The following is a 17,422-nucleotide window of genomic DNA, read 5'->3' as shown; positions in this document are numbered from 1 at the left end:
AATTATGGACATTGATTCATCTGGAATCTTGGAGATGCTGAACTTTGTGGTTTTTCTTTTAAAAAGTCACCAGAAGGTTCCTGGATTTGGCTTGTAAACAAGTTTTACTGGAAGGCACCAGCAGGGGTTGTTTTTGACTTGGGGAAATGTTTACAAAGAAGTGATAGGTCAAGATTTATAGAGGTCAGGAGGTCTGACTTCTGGAATGTTTTAGTTTCAATTTGAACTGTTACAAAAGACAGTTGGTTTTTGCCTGCCAAAGACGACCACCCAACTGTCTCTCTTGAAAAGAAATTCTGCATACAGTGTCAGTTTCCCATTTCCAACGGTATTTGAAGAAACCCTGCGTATCGAAATCTGTAGGGTCTGAAACCTTGTTGCTGCATTTCTGCTGTAAGAACTATCTGATGCCTCTGCAGCTGCATTTTTTGGAAAGCCTACCCAAACCGATCTTCAGCATCGCCTGGAAAGAACTGTTCGAGGAAGATCCCAGTGACAGCCCAGTGATACACATTTGGGACCCCAAACCAAAACCAAGGACAAATATTCCACCCAAGTGTTTTTTTTTTTGTTTTCTTTCTAACAGCACTATAAACAAAAATCTCTTATTTTTCCAGATTAACCAGTGTGCATTTGTGTGTGTGTGTGAGGGGCTAAGATAAATAAGGGGCTTTAACATTTCAATTTGTGTGTGTCTGTTTTACTTCATTATTGTTAAGACTTGTTTTATAATAGACTGATAATTTTGTTGCTTATTAAAGAAACCTGGTCGGTGTGTTTTATTCTGGGAAAAATAGAATATATGATTGACCGTATCGAAAGTAGAAAATTTAACTATATGTTGCGACCTGTGGAGAAGTGGAACTAGAATAAACAGTACACTCCTCCCGCCTCAGTCTAAGATGACACTGGGAATCCTGGGTGAAGGGGGAAGGGGCACGGTGCCGCAGTTGAGAAGAGGAGAGGGTAAATTGTGAAGCGGCTGTTAAATAACAGCAAGCTGAGTTTATAAAAGCAAGTGGACTGTAGGAAGATAGGAATGTGAGTACAGCATTCAGCTTCTTGAGCCCATTCCACCGTTCAGCTGGATCATGGCTGAGTGAGTCTGGAAAGTGTGGAAAATATAGAGAGATGAGGAATAGCACATTGAGGAGAGCCAGGGAAAGAATGAGTCGAAGTAACAGATTGTGGGAGCATATATAGAAGATTAAATGCAAGTGATTTAAGAGAAGAAACTTTTTTTTTTTAAATACAGAAGTGTGAGGCTGTTGGGATGCACGACTACCAAAGACCATGTCAAAAGGTGGTTGAAGGAAAAAGGAATAAAGGGACGTGAGAATAGGGAGGGTACACGGATCAGGATTACTGCTCATGCGGTGGGGAAACACCAACACGGACTGGTTGAGGCCAATACGCTGTTCGCACGTTTTAATATCTATAAAATTCTATGTAAATGTTGCCCTGAATTTTTATTATTTATCAAGTCATGTGCCATCAGGACACTTACCAAGCTATCATGTCCCCATGCAGCCATCAGTGACGTAGACACATTACAGAGAGTTCCTGTCATTCTATACTTCAGCAAAAGGAAGTTTCCATAAAAATGTGTCGCTTTAAAATGTTATTATTGAACTTATGCGGCTCCTCACCTTCCTGGCACCCGACGGGGTTGGCTCAAAGATTTTTGCCTGCATGTCTGAGGGAAGGTTGGCATAAATGGGTAGAACCAGCAGCTCGGCGATCTTGGAGCCCAGTCGACGGCATCGCTCCTGCAACATCTCGCAGGTGGTCTCAATCTCCTCCTGCAAAGAAAACAAAGCAATTGGCACAACTAAACACTGGGATTAACACAGACCCAACAGTGGGTCTCTGCAGGCCACCAGGTCGGACTCAAGACAACTAATGCTGGGCACCAGGTTCAACACAAATTAACATAGGGTATCAACCAGCATCAAGTCTGCCTCATTGCAACTAACGGCAGGCACCAGGATTAATACAGGACACAGGGTATCAATGAGCGCCAGGTCTGCCTTACTTCAACTAACCAAGATTAACACAAGATGACAACAACCTCCGGTTTCCTCCCACGGCCAAAGACTTGCAGGTTGATAGGTAAATTGGCCATTGTAAATTGCCCCGAGTGTAGGTAGGTGGTAGGAGAATTGGGGAAGGTGGGGATGTGGTAGGGAATATGGGATTAATGTAGGATTAGTATAAATGGGTGGTTGATGGTCGGCACAGACTCGGCGGGCCGAAGGGCCTGTTTCAGTGCTGTATCTCTCTATGACTCTAAGACAGGGCACCAGTGAGAATAACTCCAGTCAGCCTGTGGATTGACCCGTGACCTCCTTACCTGACCAGTGAGGAAAACCAGAATGTCGCCAGGAGCTTGAGTGACGTGAATCTGTAGGACGGAAACCACACAGGCTTCCAGATAGTCTGCTTCAGGGGCCTAACAGAAGAGAAACAGGGCCTGTCAGTTGACAACAATCTACGCAGAAAGTTCAAAGTTCTCTATCGCTTCATTTCTGGGCCAATGAGCATCAGTGAGATATTCAGCTGCAGGTTTCGGGGATGCGGATAGAGTGAGGGGTCCACTGTAGTCAGGTTCTTACTTGCTTTATGTGCACACACTTTGGAGCAGGGGGGCACTGGTGTGGAAGAGGGAAACCTGACTGATTTCACCCTCCTCACCCCAGTGCTGTTGAGGCCAAACTGCGGCAAGCTAACTGATACTGCAAATAAGGTTGAGATCAGGCAACGGCACAGACGAGGGATCCACCCTGGGATCTTTCTAATTCATAGTTGTTAATCTGTAGCAATTAAGAGTCTGAAAACCAAACTATTGAGGAATCATCACAGGTTGTGCTCAATATGAAGACCCCACCCCCCCAATATGGATGACCCTACTTATACAGCCAAGGAGGCCATTCAACCCATCCGACCTGTGCTAGCTCTTTGAAAGAGCTATCCAATTAGTCCCACTTATCTGTTCTTTCTGCATACCCCTGCATATTTTCAATTCTCCCTTCAAAGTTATTATTGAATCTGCTTCCACTGCCTATTAAGGCAGAAAATTCCAGATCACAATAACTAGCTGCATGAAGAAAATTCTCATATCCCACTCTGGCTCTTTTGCCAATTACCTTAAATTCTCTAGTTACCAACCCTCCTGCCAGTGGAGGGTCATCTCCTGATCTATTCAGAACAAAACCCTGCACGATTGCGAACATGAGAACAACCGCAGCTTCCCCAGTATCTCCATGTAACTGAAGCTCCTTACCCTCAATACCATTCTGGTAGATTTGCCCTGCACATTCCCCAAGGCCTTGACATTCTCATCTAAGCCTAGAAATTTTAGACAACAGTTAGGAAGAGTGAAGACTTATGGACCTTGCCACCCCACGGCACCCACCACCCCCAACAAACAAGTATGTGTTGTGCTACTCCCAGGGTTGGACAAGCAAAAACCATGCAGTTTACCAGCACAGATGGGCGGCACAGTGGTTAGCACCGCAGCCTCACAGCTCCAGCGACCTGGGTTCAGTTCTGGGTACTGCCTGTGCGGAGTTTGCAAGTTCTCCCTGTGACCGCGTGGGTTTCCGCCGGGTGCTCTGGTTTCCTCCCACAGCCAAAGACTTGCAGGTTGATAGGTAAATTGGCCATTGTAAATTGCCCCTAGTGTAGGTAGGTGGTAGGAGAATGGTGGTGATGTGGTAGGGAATATAGGATTAATGTAGGATTAGTATAAATGGGTGGTTGCTGGTCGGCACAGACTCGGTGGGCCGAAGGCCTGTTTCAGTGCTGTATCTCGAAATAAAATAATAAATAGAACAAAGGCCATCTTTCTGCTTTTTGGCCAGCTGGTATCAACCTGCTCAACAGGACATAGCACAGTTATCTGCTGATAACAGCTCAGTAATGTACACAATAGTACAGCTGGAGCTGTGCACAACAGAGGGAGGGAGCTGGAAGTGTTAGTTCCACTCACATCACTCGTTGCGAGCTGTCTGAGTCTGTACAGAAGATCCTGAGTCAGGGGGCACTAGGCTCAGCCTCACCCTTTCTGAAATGCCCCACACCCTCTCTCCCTTGTACCTTTGTGTAGTAAATGTCGACAGGGAACCGCCGCCCCGGGATACGAAAGATCGGAGCTTCGTCGAAAAATGTTGAGAACTTATCGGTGTCCAGCGTTGCACTCGCAATCAGGACTTTGAGGTCAGGGCGGAAGCGGGAGATGTCTTTAATCAGCCCGAATAGGATGTCAGTGTGAAGAGTGCGCTCGTGAGCTTCATCAATGATCACAACACTGTAAAGACAGACGCCCACATTACCCAGTGCTGCACAAACAGGGACACACATCACCCAGCGCCGTGTGAACACACGTCATCCAGTATCGTGTCGAGAGAGAGATGTTCACAATTTGTCGCATTGCGTAAAACTCCTAAGGTACATGAGGTGTTCCAACATGCTGGGATTGATGCCTGCTTTCTCACCTATATCCAGCCAGGTCTGGCTCTGTGAGGAATTCTCGCAGTAACATCCCATCCGTCATGTATTTCAGCACTGTCCGTTCCGATGTGCAGTCTTCAAACCGGATACTGTATCCAACCTGGAGATTTAACATGTGCAGGAGTCAGGCAGCTACCCACATTAACACTCTCAACATGGGAACTAGAAACATTCAAGCGATGTTCAGCTAACACAGCTACAGCAGCCAGTCCTCTTACGCCCAACCAATCCTCCTGCTGCTATTATACCCAGTCACACCCACTTCCCAACTGTTAATATTTCAGGTCACTTTCCCTCCATAAGAATTGTATCCAGTTCTGGTCATCACACCTTCGGAAGGATGTGAGGGTCCGTGAGAGGGTTCAGAGGTTTTCCAGAATGGTTCCAGGGATGAGGGATTTTAGCTACAAGGTAGGTTGGAGAAGCTGGGGTGGTTCTCCTGGAGAAAAGGAGATTTGCGGAGAAGGGAGATTTGATCGACGTTTACAAGATTATGACAGGTTTAGATAACGTAGACAAAGAAGAGCTGTTCCCATTAGCTGATGGCACAAGGATAAGGGACACAGACTTGAGGTTTTGTCAAGGGGTGCAGGGGGATGTGAGGAAAAACTTATTTTTTTAATTTGAGTGATAATGACCTGGAACTCGCTGCCTATGACTGTGTTGGAAGCGGAGGCAGCAATGATTTCATAAGGATATTGAATGGGCACTTGAGGGAAATAAACTTTCAGGGCTACTGTGATACAGCAGAGTAATGGGACTGATTGGAGTGCATGACAAGAGCCAGCATAGACTCGATGGTCCAAATGGTCATTATTTCGGGTTCAGAATATAGGAACAGGAGTGGGCCAGTTAACGCCTTGAGCCTGTTCTGCCATTCAGTTAAATCATGGGCACCTTTCCCCTAACTCCATTTATCTGCTTTGGCTCCTTTTTTTAAAAAAAATTCTTTTCATGGGATGTGGGTGTTGCTGGCAAGGCCAGAATTTGTTCCCCATCCCTAATTGCCCTTGACAACTGAGTGACTTGCTAGGCCATTTCAAAGGGCAATTAAAAGTTAAGCACATTGCTGTGGGTCTGGAGTCACATGTAGGCCAGACCAAGTAAGGATGGCAGATTCCTCAATACCTTTGGCTAGCAAAAACCTACTGAGCCCAGATTTAAAATAATTGAGATTGTATTAACTGCTTTTTATGGAGAGTGTTCCACACTTCTACCACCCTTCACGTCCCCCACCATCCTCATTCTTCGTCACTGCTTGTTATTATTCCCAGTCACTGTCCTTAATTATTCTCTTTCCCCCTTCGTTGTCATCAGACTGTCACTACCTTTCATTATTCCCAGACACCCTTCCGTTATCCTTATTCTCAGTCACTGTCCCTTCCCTCTAATTATTCCTCTCCCCTGGCCCCAGCTCCATCACTAATTTGGCAAATTGGATCCAAGATTGGCTTGGTGGCAGGAAACAGAGGGTGATGGTCGAGGGTTGTTTTTGCGAGGGGAAGCCAGTGACCAGTGGTGTACCACAGGAATCGGTGCTGGGACCCTTGCTATTTGTACATTAATGATTTAGACGTGAATATAGGAGGCATGATAAGTAAGTTCGCAGATGACACGAAAATTGGTGGTGTCGTAAATAGTGAGGCGGAAAGCCTTAGATTACAGGACGATATAGATGGGCTGGTAAGATGGGCGGAGCAGTGGTAAATGGAATTTAATTCTGAGAAGTGCAAGATGATGCATTTTGGGAGGATTAACAAGGCAAGGGAATATACAATGGATGGTAGGACTCTAGGAAGTACAGAAGGTCAGAGGGACCTTGGTGTACTTGTCCATAGATCACTGAAGGCAGCAGCACAGGTCGATAAGGTGGTTAGGAAGGCATATGGGATACTTGCCTTTATTAGCTGAGGCACAGAATAGAAGAGCAGGGAGCTGTATAAAACGCTAGTTAGGCCACAGCTGGAGTATTGTGTACAGTACTGGGCACCACACTATAGGAAGGATGTGATTGCACTGGAGAGAGTGCAGAGGAGATTCACCAGGATGTTGCCTGGGCAGGCGCATTTCAGCTACGAAGAGACACTGAAAAGGCTAGGGTTGTTTTCCTTAGAACAGACAAGGATGAGGGGGGACATGATTGAGCTATACAAAATTATGAGGGGCATTGATAGGTTAGATAGGAAGAGACTTTTTCCCTTAGCAGAGGGATCAATAACCAGGCAGCATAGATTTAAGGTAAGGGGCAGGAGGTTTAGAGGGGATTTGAGGAAAATTTTTTTCACCCAGAGGGTGGTTGGAATCTGGAACACACTGCCTGAAGTGGTGGTAGAAGCAGGAACCCTCACAACATTTAAGTAGTATTTAGATGAGCACTTGAAACGCCATAGCACACAAGGCTGCAGGCCAAGTGCTAGAAAAAGGGACTAGAATAGTTAGGTGCTTGATGGCTGGCACAGACACGATGGGCTGAAGGGCCTGTTTCTGTGCTGTATAACTCTGACTCTATGACTAATTCTTTAGGTCAGTACCTCTCCCATTCCTGCGTTATGGCGTTCTCAGCTCGGCTCTCTCAGCAGCCTTGTCCTCAATTCCACATCTACCCAGCGTGGCAGCTCACCTCATTTCCTAGTTTGACCCCCATCTCCTGCGCGACTCGGGCTGCGACGCTCATGGCCGCCACTCGCCGGGGCTGCGTGCACCCGATCTTCATACCCCTGGCTGTATAACCCTGTGGAGACAGCACCAAAATTCAGTACCAGGACAGCAGGGAATGAATGCAAGGCAAAGCTCCAATATAATACCAGAACAAACCAGTTCAGCAATGCTACTCAACTAATCTGTGGAAAATACAGGCTACAATTTTAACCTGACCTAACCCGCCCATTGGGAAACTGAGCAGATCTGATGTGCAGCTTTTAAAACACCCGACCCGATTTTACGCTCCAATGACGTCAAAATTGAAGATCGAAATTGAGCAGGGTGTAAATCCCGCATTCCACCTAATACCCGCCTCACGACTTAAGATATAATCAACGCAATATTTCAGTGAACAAGTGACCAATCTATGTTATAGGCTTCCATGGGAGGCGGAGGAAGCAGTCAGTATGATTAATTCAAATGCAAATTCAACAGATTTTTTCCAGCAAATGACTTTTTGGGATCCAGGCGGAGTAATTTGAGACACAACAGGTTGTAAGTGTAGCAGGCTTGGTGAGAGAAGCAAGTGGTGCCTTGGACTCTCCAACACTGGGCTTTACTTCGGACCATGGCAAAGTCTGTTCCAGCCTAGTTGATAGAGACTGATTGCTGTGATCTAAAGCTTGGCTTGGGTATAAAATTAAAACCCGACCTGACAACAGCTAACCTGAACCCGATCCGGGCCAAGAGTCCTTTGATTTTTTTCTCATGCCCAACCCGACCCGAAAATATGAAACATATTATTGAAACATTTTTTAAAAATTGTCCATTAGAAAGAAAATACAAAACAAAAAAGTACTGTTCAGCCAGACCCTACCCCAGCCCGACAGTGGGAGGGACAGAGAATATAGACCCAACCCGACCCGAACTTGACACATATAGTCGGGTTTTGTCAGGTTTGGGTCGGGTAGCCAGGCTTTACTGTGATCAGTCAACAACTCCATTATCGTGGCATCGAGCAACTACCATCCTGCAACTAGTAATTCCTGTGTCCCACAGGGCGATCACAGTACTCTGTCCCCCCCCACTGTCCCACAGGACGATCACAGTACTCTGTCCCCCCCCACCCACCCCCCAACTGTCCCACAGGACGATCACAGTACTATGTGCCCCCCACTGTCCCACAGGGCGATCACAGTACTCTGTCCCTCCCACTGTCCCACAGGACGATCACAGTACTGTGTCCCTCCCCCACTGTCCCACAGGGCGATCACAGTACTCTGTCCCCCCCACTGTCCCACAGGATGATCACAGTACTCTGTCCCACAGGACGATCACAGTACTGTGTCCCTCCCACTGTTCCACAGGACGATCACAGTACTGTGTCCCTCCCACTGTCCCACAGGATGATCACAGTACTGTGTCCCTCCCACTGTCCCACAGGACGATCACAGTACTGTGTCCCTCCCACTGTCCCACAGGACGATCACAGTACTGTGTCCCTCCCCCACTGTCCCACAGAACGATCACAGTACTGTGTCCCTCCCCCACTGTCCCACAGGACGATCACAGTACTGTGTCCCTCCCCCACTGTCCCACAGGACGATCACAGTACTCTGTCCCCCCCACTGTCCCACAGGGCGATCACAGTACTGTGTCCTCCCCCACTGTCCCACAGGACGATCACAGTACTCTGTTCCCCCCACTGTCCCACAGGGCGATCACAGTACTGTGTCCTCCCCCCACTGTCCCACAGGGTGATGACAGTACTGTGTCCCCACTCCCCCCCCCGCTGTCCCATAGGGCGATCACAGTACTGTGTCCCTCCCCCACTGTCCCACAGGGCGATGACAGTACTGCATCCCTCCCCCACTGTCCCACAGGGCGATCACAGTACTCTGTCCACCCCACTGTCCCACAGGACGATCACAGTACTCTGTCCCCCCCACTGTCCCACAGGACGATCACAGTACTGTGTCCCCCCCCCCCACAATGTCCCACAGGATGATCAGAGTACTCTGTCCCCCCCACTGTCCCACAGGACGATGACAGTACTCTGTTTCCCCCCCCCCCCCCCCCCCACTGTTCCACAGGACGATGACAGTACTGTGTCCCTCCCCCACTGTCCCACAGGGCGATCACAGTACTGACTCTTCCACCGAATCTCACCAATGCACTGACTAGCTCCTGATCCAAAAAAGATGCTCACCTCTTCATACAGATACTGGGGGATCTGGGTTGTTTTGCCAGATCCTGTCTCTCCTTCAATGATAAGGATCTGGTGCTCAGCGATAGCCGCCAGCAGGTCCTGGCGGTATGGGAAGACAGGGAGGCTTCTCCTCACCTCCTGGAGCGACAACTTCTGCTTCTGCGCCTCCGACAAGTCGGCTTTTTCATCCTGACGAGGAAAAGCGGGTGAGGAAAGTGTCACTTGGAAATGGGCTGAAAGCATTTTCAGATCCCCACTGCCCAACGTCAAGCTGGAGCTTCAGAGTCACGGGTGAAATTCAGGCACTCTACTTTGAAATTTGTAGCCCCGCAAGATCAAGTAACAGAACCATTTCACTTTCTCTATTTCTGGAAGATTACCTGTGGCGTTACTCATGCTGAGTTGCTACGTTGGCTCTGGGTCACCAAACGCCTCGATTTAAAAATTCTCACCCTTGTGCTGAAATCCCTCCATGGCCAAGATCATCTTCCCCCATATCTGTAACCTCCTCCAGCCCTTAACCCTCCAAGATCTATCTTCGCATTTGGGAGTGGGGGCGCCATTATTTAAGTACATGAGGGAGATAGGAATAGAAGGTTATGTAGATTGGGTTAGATGATGTAGGGTGGGAGGAGGCTCGCATGGAGTATAAACGCTGGCACAGACCAGTTGGGCTGAATAATGTATTTCTCTAAATTATATGTACTTGACAGGCACATGAACCAAGATAAATGATGCACATGCAAAATCAAATGATGTTGCCAGCTCCAGTGTAGCTGCTTACCTTGGCCACAGTCCCCTGCATGGTCACTGAGGTCACAAAGTCAATCATCTCATCTTCCTCCAGCACAAACTCATACTCTTTCTGCTTGTTACGCTCTCTGGCGTCCCGGGCCCCGAACTTCAGCAGTGCTGCGTCCATGTGCTCCTCCTCCCAGCGCTTCTGCTCATCCCGCGGGGCGTGTTTGTCGTCTGCCTTGGGCTCCTCGTAGCGATCCGGGACTTTCTTTTAAGACACAAAGGGAACATCACGCACAAATGAAAGCTGCAAACGCGAACAAAAAGGTCAGAGGCGGACGTGGCAACAGAGAGTGAAAAGTGATCATCGGACAAACAGGACGCAGAGGCAGCGAGTAATTATAAACCACTACGAGCAAAAGGTTCAGACAAAATAAGCCACCGGCCAACTTGACACAGCCCACAGCACGATCAGGGTCGGAGGGTTTAAGTTCAAGTTCCGCCCCAAGACTTAGATGCTTAATCCCAACCAACATCCCTGTCATGCTCCTAAACATATCAAATTGAATACTCATTCTGAGATATGGCACCGCAGGACATGAGATGAAACACGTTCCCAGAATTGCCCACCATACATGTGCCCTGGGAGGTTCCCCATGAGCCACGCCTCCCCCACTGTGCTCGCCTGTACCCACCTTGCTGCGGGACTCCTCGGGCATGTAATAGCGGTTGCTTTGTTCCTGCTTCTCCTGGTCTCCTGCTGCTTTGTACTCCTTGGCCAGGTCGCGCACTTTCTTCTTGTAGTCCAGCTGCTGCATCTCCCGGGTGCTGAGGTCACTTGAGGAGAACAAGTACTCATCGTCCAGGATTTCTGCTTCCAGGTCCTCCAGTTTCTCCTGCTCTCGCTTTCCCAAGTAGTCTCGTCGCGACTTCTTGCGCAGCTCCGGGATCTAGGAGAAAGGGGCATTAGTATCATTGATCAGGTACTTTACATACTAAAACAGTGGACAGCTTTACACTCACTCCAGCACCTCACACACATATTCCACAGAGTACCTCATTTGGCCGTCTTTTCCCACCGCTCGTGCTACAACTTTCCTGGTTGTTTGAAAACCTTGCGCTCACCAGTCAAGGGGAATTAATGCTGCAGTATGGAACTTTCTTCCATTTCAGGCATCCACTTGACAGCATAAAGGGTACTGAACCTGTTAGATGCAAGCATCTCATCAAGCACTTCCAGGGCAGGTATAGCACGGGGTTAGACACAGAGTGAAGCTCCCTCTACATTGTCCCCATCAAACACTCCCAGGACAGGTACAGCACTGGGGTTAGATACAGAGTAAAGCTCCCTCTACACTGTAAAAAAATAAAAAATAAAAATAGAAAAAAAAAGGTTAGATACAGAGTGAAGCTCCCTCTACACTGTCCCCATCAAACACTCCCAGGACAGGTACAGCACGGGTTAGATACAGAATAAAACTCTCTCTCAAGCTGCCAAACAATTCGTCTCAGGCCTCAACACCAGGACACCACATTTTGCCAGATTGGGTGATTTCTCCATTTCAGCTGTCTGTGGCCTCTCAGTGTGGCACTGCAGTCGAATTGTTGGCAACTGTGCCTTGGGCAGTGAATAACAATATTCATTTCACATTGAACCCCTTACAACCATCAGAAAAGACTTACATTGCAGCTTGCCCTGGGAGTTGAACACAGAGTGCAGAGATGGATGGTCAGTGGCCGACTCACTGAGTCAGCCAGTGTCCACGTCACAACTTAATAAACTAAATTTGGCACAGGACTGAAGACCTACTGCCCCATCTACAAGGAAAGCTGCCACAGAACTAGACTGTATACAAAGAGGCAGGGGGAAGGAGCGTCGCTGAGGTGGGCTGAGGTCAAACATTCTTTCCGATGCCTTTACACAACGAGAGCACTGAGCAAGTGAAACCATGGACCCTCATTGCAGCTGAACACAAAATACACAGCAGCAGCACTGAGCTCTGCAGAGAGACAATACTCTCCACTTTCCTGACTGAAAGCCAACAACACGCGCAGTGGTTAGCACCGCAGCCTCACAGCTCCAGGGACCCGGGTTCGATTCTGGGTACTGCCTGTGCGGAGTTTGCAAGTTCTCCCTGTGTCTGCGTGGGTTTCCTCCGGGTGCTCCGGTTTCCTCCCACATGCCAAAGACTTGCAGGTTGATAGGTTAATTGGCCATTATAAATTGCCCCTAGTATAGGTAGGTGGTAGGGAAATATATAGGGACAGGTGGGGATGTGGTAGGAATATGGGATTAGTGTAGCATTAGTATAAATGGGTGGTTGATGGTCGGCACAGACTCGGTGGGCCGAAGGGCCTGTTTCAGTGCTGTATCTCTAAACTAAACTAAACTAAACACATTTTGTCATACCATTGCCCGCTGATCCTCCTCTCCCATCTTCAGACGTTTCTGAGCTTCTTCATAGGCCTAGAACAAGAGAAATCAGTACAAGTCCATCATTAACCATGCAGCTCGTGCTCGACATTCACACACAGATACCTGAGAATTCAGACTACAACACACTCCCACGTATCCAATATTCTAAACCAACTGAGCCCCTCGATTAGATCATGGATATCCAGGAGTAAGTTACAGACTGGAATCTAATCGACGGGTTCAGATAGTTTATAGATAGAATAATGGATACCCGGGAGTGAGTTACAGACTGGAATCTAATCGAGGGATTCGGATAGTTTATGTATAGAAAAATGGATACCCGGGAGTGAGTTACAGACTGGAATCTAATCGAGGGATTCGGATAGTTTATAGATAGAATAATGGATACCCGGGAGTGAGTTACAGACTGGAATCTAATCGAGGGATTCGGATAGTTTATGTATAGAAAAATGGATACCCGGGAATGAGTTACAGACTGGAATCTAATAGAGGGGTTCCGATGGTTTATGTATAGAATAATGGATATCCAGGAGTGAGTTACAGCTTGGATTGTAATTGAGGGGTTCGGATGGTTTATATATAGAATAATTGATACTTGGGAGTGAGTTACTGACTGGAATCTAATCGAGGGGTTCCGAATGTTTATATATAGAATAATGGATACCTGGGAGTGAGTTACAGACTGGAATCTAATCGAGGGGTTCCGATTGTTTATATATAGAATAATGGATACCTGGGAGTGAGTTACAGACTGGAATCTAATCGAGGGGTTCCGAATGTTTATATATAGAATAATGGATACCTGGGAGTGAGTTACAGACTGGAATCTAATGGAGGGGTTCGGATGGTTTATATATAGAATAATGGATACCCGGGAGTGAGTTACAGACTGGAATCTAATGGAGGGGTTCGGATGGTTTATATATGGAATAATGGATATGCAGGAGTAATTTACAAGCTGGAATCTAATTGAGGCCAGTGGCAGGGGAGGACGTGACACTTTTGTTTTCAGTTATTTTTTAATCTGTCATGCGATGTGGGCATCACTGGCAAGATCAGCATTTGTTGCCTTCCCTAACTGCCCTGGAGAAGGTAACTGATTGGCTTGTTACGCCATTTCAGAGGGCAATTAAGAGTCAATCACATTGCTGTGGGTCAATCCGCAGTATCTTCAATCCTCCACCACACTAGGATAACACTCCAGCTGCTGGTGGAGGATGTGGAGCCAAGGCAGGTAGATGGGAGATCACAATCAGCCGTGATCTAATTGAAAAGCTGAACAGAATTGAGAAGCTCCTACGTTCATGTTTCTCTGAATATCCTCCTACCTTCTTATCAGAGCGCTCCAAGATGTTACGGGTTCTGTCCTTATCCCGTTGTTTGATACGTTCAGCGAAAGCATCTCGCTCCTCCAGATCTTTCAGGCGATCCTTCTCTTCTTTCTCCCATTCTTCCTCTTCAGATCCTGACTGTTTCGGCAGCGATGGGGACTTTTTCCTGATCACAAAGGTATAGGCTAATCAGTAGATTCATTCCACAAATACAATCCCACAATAACATGCAACAGGCTGAATGGCAGTCTGCTCCCTGCCTGTCCACCCGCCTGCTCTCTCCCCCAGACACACAAACACTGGCCCCAGTATCAGACTGCCTCCAGACCACATACAGGGCACAGTGCTGCACTGTCAACCACTAGACACTCACTGCTCCATACAGTATCAGACTGCCCCTCCCAACACCCTCCTCCCCCAGTCAGACTGCCCCCTGACCCCCACATACAGTCAGACTGCCCCCTGACCACCACCCACACTCCCACCCCCTCCCCCACACACTGTCAAACTGTTCCCTGTCTCACACACAGGTCAGTGTCAGACTGCCGCCTCCCTTTACTGCATTAAAGATGTCCTCCAGCCATTCTCCCTCCTCACTGCAGAAACGTACACTTTATCATCGGAGTCACTCTCCGATGATGCCACCCTCTTTTTTCGGATGTGCTTCCGTTTCCTTTTGCCTTTGTGCCGGCTCTGCTTCTCCTCAGGCTCACTCTCCTCACTATCCTCCAATAACGTGTAGGTCCGATTCTTCTGTTGTATCGCAAGGGCCTCTCGCTCAACAGCACGCGACGCCTTCTCAACCTGCTGCTTCCTGGGGATCTGAGCAGGGAAAGACACCAGAAAGTCAAGTCCGCACCTGTGGTCATCAATAAACTAATAGAGCATTACACTAGCTCTTAAAAGGCACTTACAATAGGGGACCGCGGCAGCCCAATCGAGGCGGAAGGCTAATGACCCACATGGGGAACCCAATACCTGCATCCATCACCACACTTGAGGCTGCATTAACCAGCCTTGAACCCCCGCCAAAAGACATCCACATCCTTCGTTACAAACCCCAGCACCCACCTTCATCCATAGCTCGTTTGCAAACAGCCGGACGCTCTGTGTGATGTCAATGGTTCCCGTATCCTCCAGACGTTGGATGAAGTCCGGCACGCTGTTGCTGCGCTGGGCTGTGCCAATCAGAAACTGCGCCACGTACTTATCGCTCAGTCCCAGCAGCTGGTGAAGCTGGTCATTCACCCACTTCTCCATCGACCCCAAGGTAGCTCTGCCAACAGGGAGCACAAAGTTCAAAATTAGATCAGGAACTGGGAGGGAGGGAAGAAGGGAAGGAGGAAAATCAGCCAGCTGATACGGATGGGGGAACCAGGGAGGTACCCTGAAGGTAGGTGATCAGTTGGGGCAGTTGGAGGAGACAATGGGCTGACCCCGGGGGAGGAGACACCCGATAACTATGGGAAATGGATGCCAGGTGAGGGGAACACTGGACTAACTCCGGGGAAGGGGGACACTGGGGTAACCCTCGGGGGGGGGGGGGGGGGGGGGAGAAAGGACACTGGAGAAACGCCGGGGGGGGGGGAGGAAAGGGCACTGGAGAAACGCCGGGGGGGGGGGGGGGGGGGGGGGAGAGAGAGAGGGAGGAGACACTAGAGAAACGCCGGGGGGAGGGGACACTGGGGAAACGTCGGGGGGGGGGGGGGGACACTGGGGAAACGTCGGGGGGAGGGGACACTGGGGTAACGTCAGGGGTGGGGGTGGAGGGGGGGGGGGGGGAAAGAGAAGGGACACTGGGGTAACCCCGAGGGGGAGGGGAGGGGACACTGGGGTAACCCCCGGGGGGGAGGGGAGGTGACACTGGGGTAGCCCCCGGGGGGGGGGGAGGGGAGGGGACACTGGGGTAACCCCCGGGGGGGAGGGAAGGGGACACTGGGGTAACCCCCGATGGGGGAGGGGAGGTGACACTGGGGTAACCCCCGATGGGGGGGGAGAAGGGGAGGGGACACTGGGGTAGCCCCCGGGGGGAAGGGGAGGGGACACTGGGGTAACCCCCGGGGGGGGGGGGGAGGGGAGGGGACACTGGGGTAACCCCCGGGGGGGAGGGGACACTGGGGTAGCCCCGAGGGGGGGGGGGAGGGGAGGGGACACTGGGGTAACCCCCGGGGGGAAGGGGAGGGGAGGGGACACTGGGGTAACCCCGAGGGGGAGGGGAGGGGACACTGGGGTAACCCCCGGGGGGGGGGGGAAGGGGAGGGGACACTGGGGTAACCCCCGGGGGGGAGGGGAGGGGACACTGGGGTAACCCCCGGGGGGGGGGAAGGGGAGGGGACACTGGGGTAACCCCCGGGGGGGAGGGGAGGGGACACTGGGGTAGCCCCCGGGGGGGAGGGGAGGGGACACTGGGGTAGCCCCCGGGGGGCGAGGGGAGGGGACACTGGGGTAACCCCCGGGGGGGGGGAAGGGGAGGGGACACTGGGGTAACCCCCGGGGGGGAGGGGAGGGGACACTGGGGTAGCCCCCGGGGGGGAGGGGAGGGGACACTGGGGTAGCCCCCGGGGGGCGAGGGGAGGGGTTGAGATTGACCACTAGAGGCAGGCTGGCTCCACCATGGTGGGTAGGAGAGCGAATGGTTAGCGGGGTACTCAGGGTTTATAGCGACCCCGATTTAAAGGGGACTCGGATAAATGGGACCGCGGGTGTATTTGCGGCATTTTGTTTCCATTGACCAGATGTAACCCGGCGGTGGATGGAAACCGTCCCGCACTCACCCTCTCTGATCAACAGGCTTCGCACCAACTGAGTAGGCCGCTCTGGTTACCCCAACAACCACACCTCTAATCTTTGACCTCTGACACAACCAAAACGTCCCGGCAGCCGCCACTCAGACGACGACTCCTACTTTCTGCTCCCGGCTCGCAGGCAGTGGCAATCGGAGGGTGCTGGAGATGGGAGGCCTCCCTCCACACCGCCCCCTCTGCACAGGAGGGATGTCCGCAGACTCCACCCACTGCGCCCCCTCTGCACGGGAGGACTATGAACAGCCTTCGCCCACAGCGCCCCCTCTGCACGGGAGGAATCTGAGCGGACTCCTCCAAAGCGCCCCCTCTGATCTCAGTAACATTGTGTCAGGCAATGACCATTTCCAACATGACCGAATCCAACCATCTTCCCTTGACAAGCAACGGCATTACCATTATTGAATCCTCCACCTTCAACATCCTGGGGGTTATCAGAAACTTAATTGGACCAGCCATTGAGAACCAGAGGACACAGATTTAAGGTAATTGGCATAGAAACATAGAAAATAGGAGCAGGAATAGGCCATTCGGCCTTTCGAGCCTGCTCCACCATTCATTATTATCATGGATCATCCAACTCAGTACTCTGTTCCCCTTCTCGCCCCATACCCTTTGATCCCTTTAGACCCAAGAGCTATATCTAACTCCTTGAAAAAATACAATGTTTTGGCCTCAACTGCTTTCTGTGGTAGCGAATTCCACAGACTCCCCACTCTCTGGGTGAAGAAATTTCTCCTCATCTCAGTTCTGA

General features: G+C 50.0%; 1 protein-coding gene across 1 annotated transcript in view; it reads right to left on the bottom strand.

Annotated features, from left to right (window-relative positions):
* dhx16 (DEAH (Asp-Glu-Ala-His) box polypeptide 16) overlaps positions 1–16,840 on the bottom strand; it is a 38,045-nt gene extending 21,205 nt beyond the window's left edge. The window contains 13 exon segments of the mRNA XM_068009612.1: positions 1,650–1,802; positions 2,354–2,452; positions 4,099–4,309; positions 4,497–4,612; positions 7,133–7,243; positions 9,362–9,550; positions 10,146–10,367; positions 10,795–11,049; positions 12,510–12,566; positions 13,865–14,033; positions 14,478–14,689; positions 14,939–15,143; positions 16,642–16,840. Coding sequence (XP_067865713.1) covers positions 1,650–1,802; positions 2,354–2,452; positions 4,099–4,309; positions 4,497–4,612; positions 7,133–7,243; positions 9,362–9,550; positions 10,146–10,367; positions 10,795–11,049; positions 12,510–12,566; positions 13,865–14,033; positions 14,478–14,689; positions 14,939–15,127 — 1,983 coding nt within the window. The 5' untranslated portion in view covers positions 15,128–15,143; positions 16,642–16,840.
* Between the last annotated feature and the right edge of the window lie 582 nt (positions 16,841–17,422).

Source organism: Heterodontus francisci, chromosome 29 (assembly GCF_036365525.1).
Source record: "Heterodontus francisci isolate sHetFra1 chromosome 29, sHetFra1.hap1, whole genome shotgun sequence".
Taxonomy (NCBI): Eukaryota; Metazoa; Chordata; class Chondrichthyes; order Heterodontiformes; family Heterodontidae; genus Heterodontus; species Heterodontus francisci.
The sequence above is the reverse complement of the archived record's forward strand: the minus strand, read 5'-3'. Positions and strand labels throughout refer to the sequence as shown.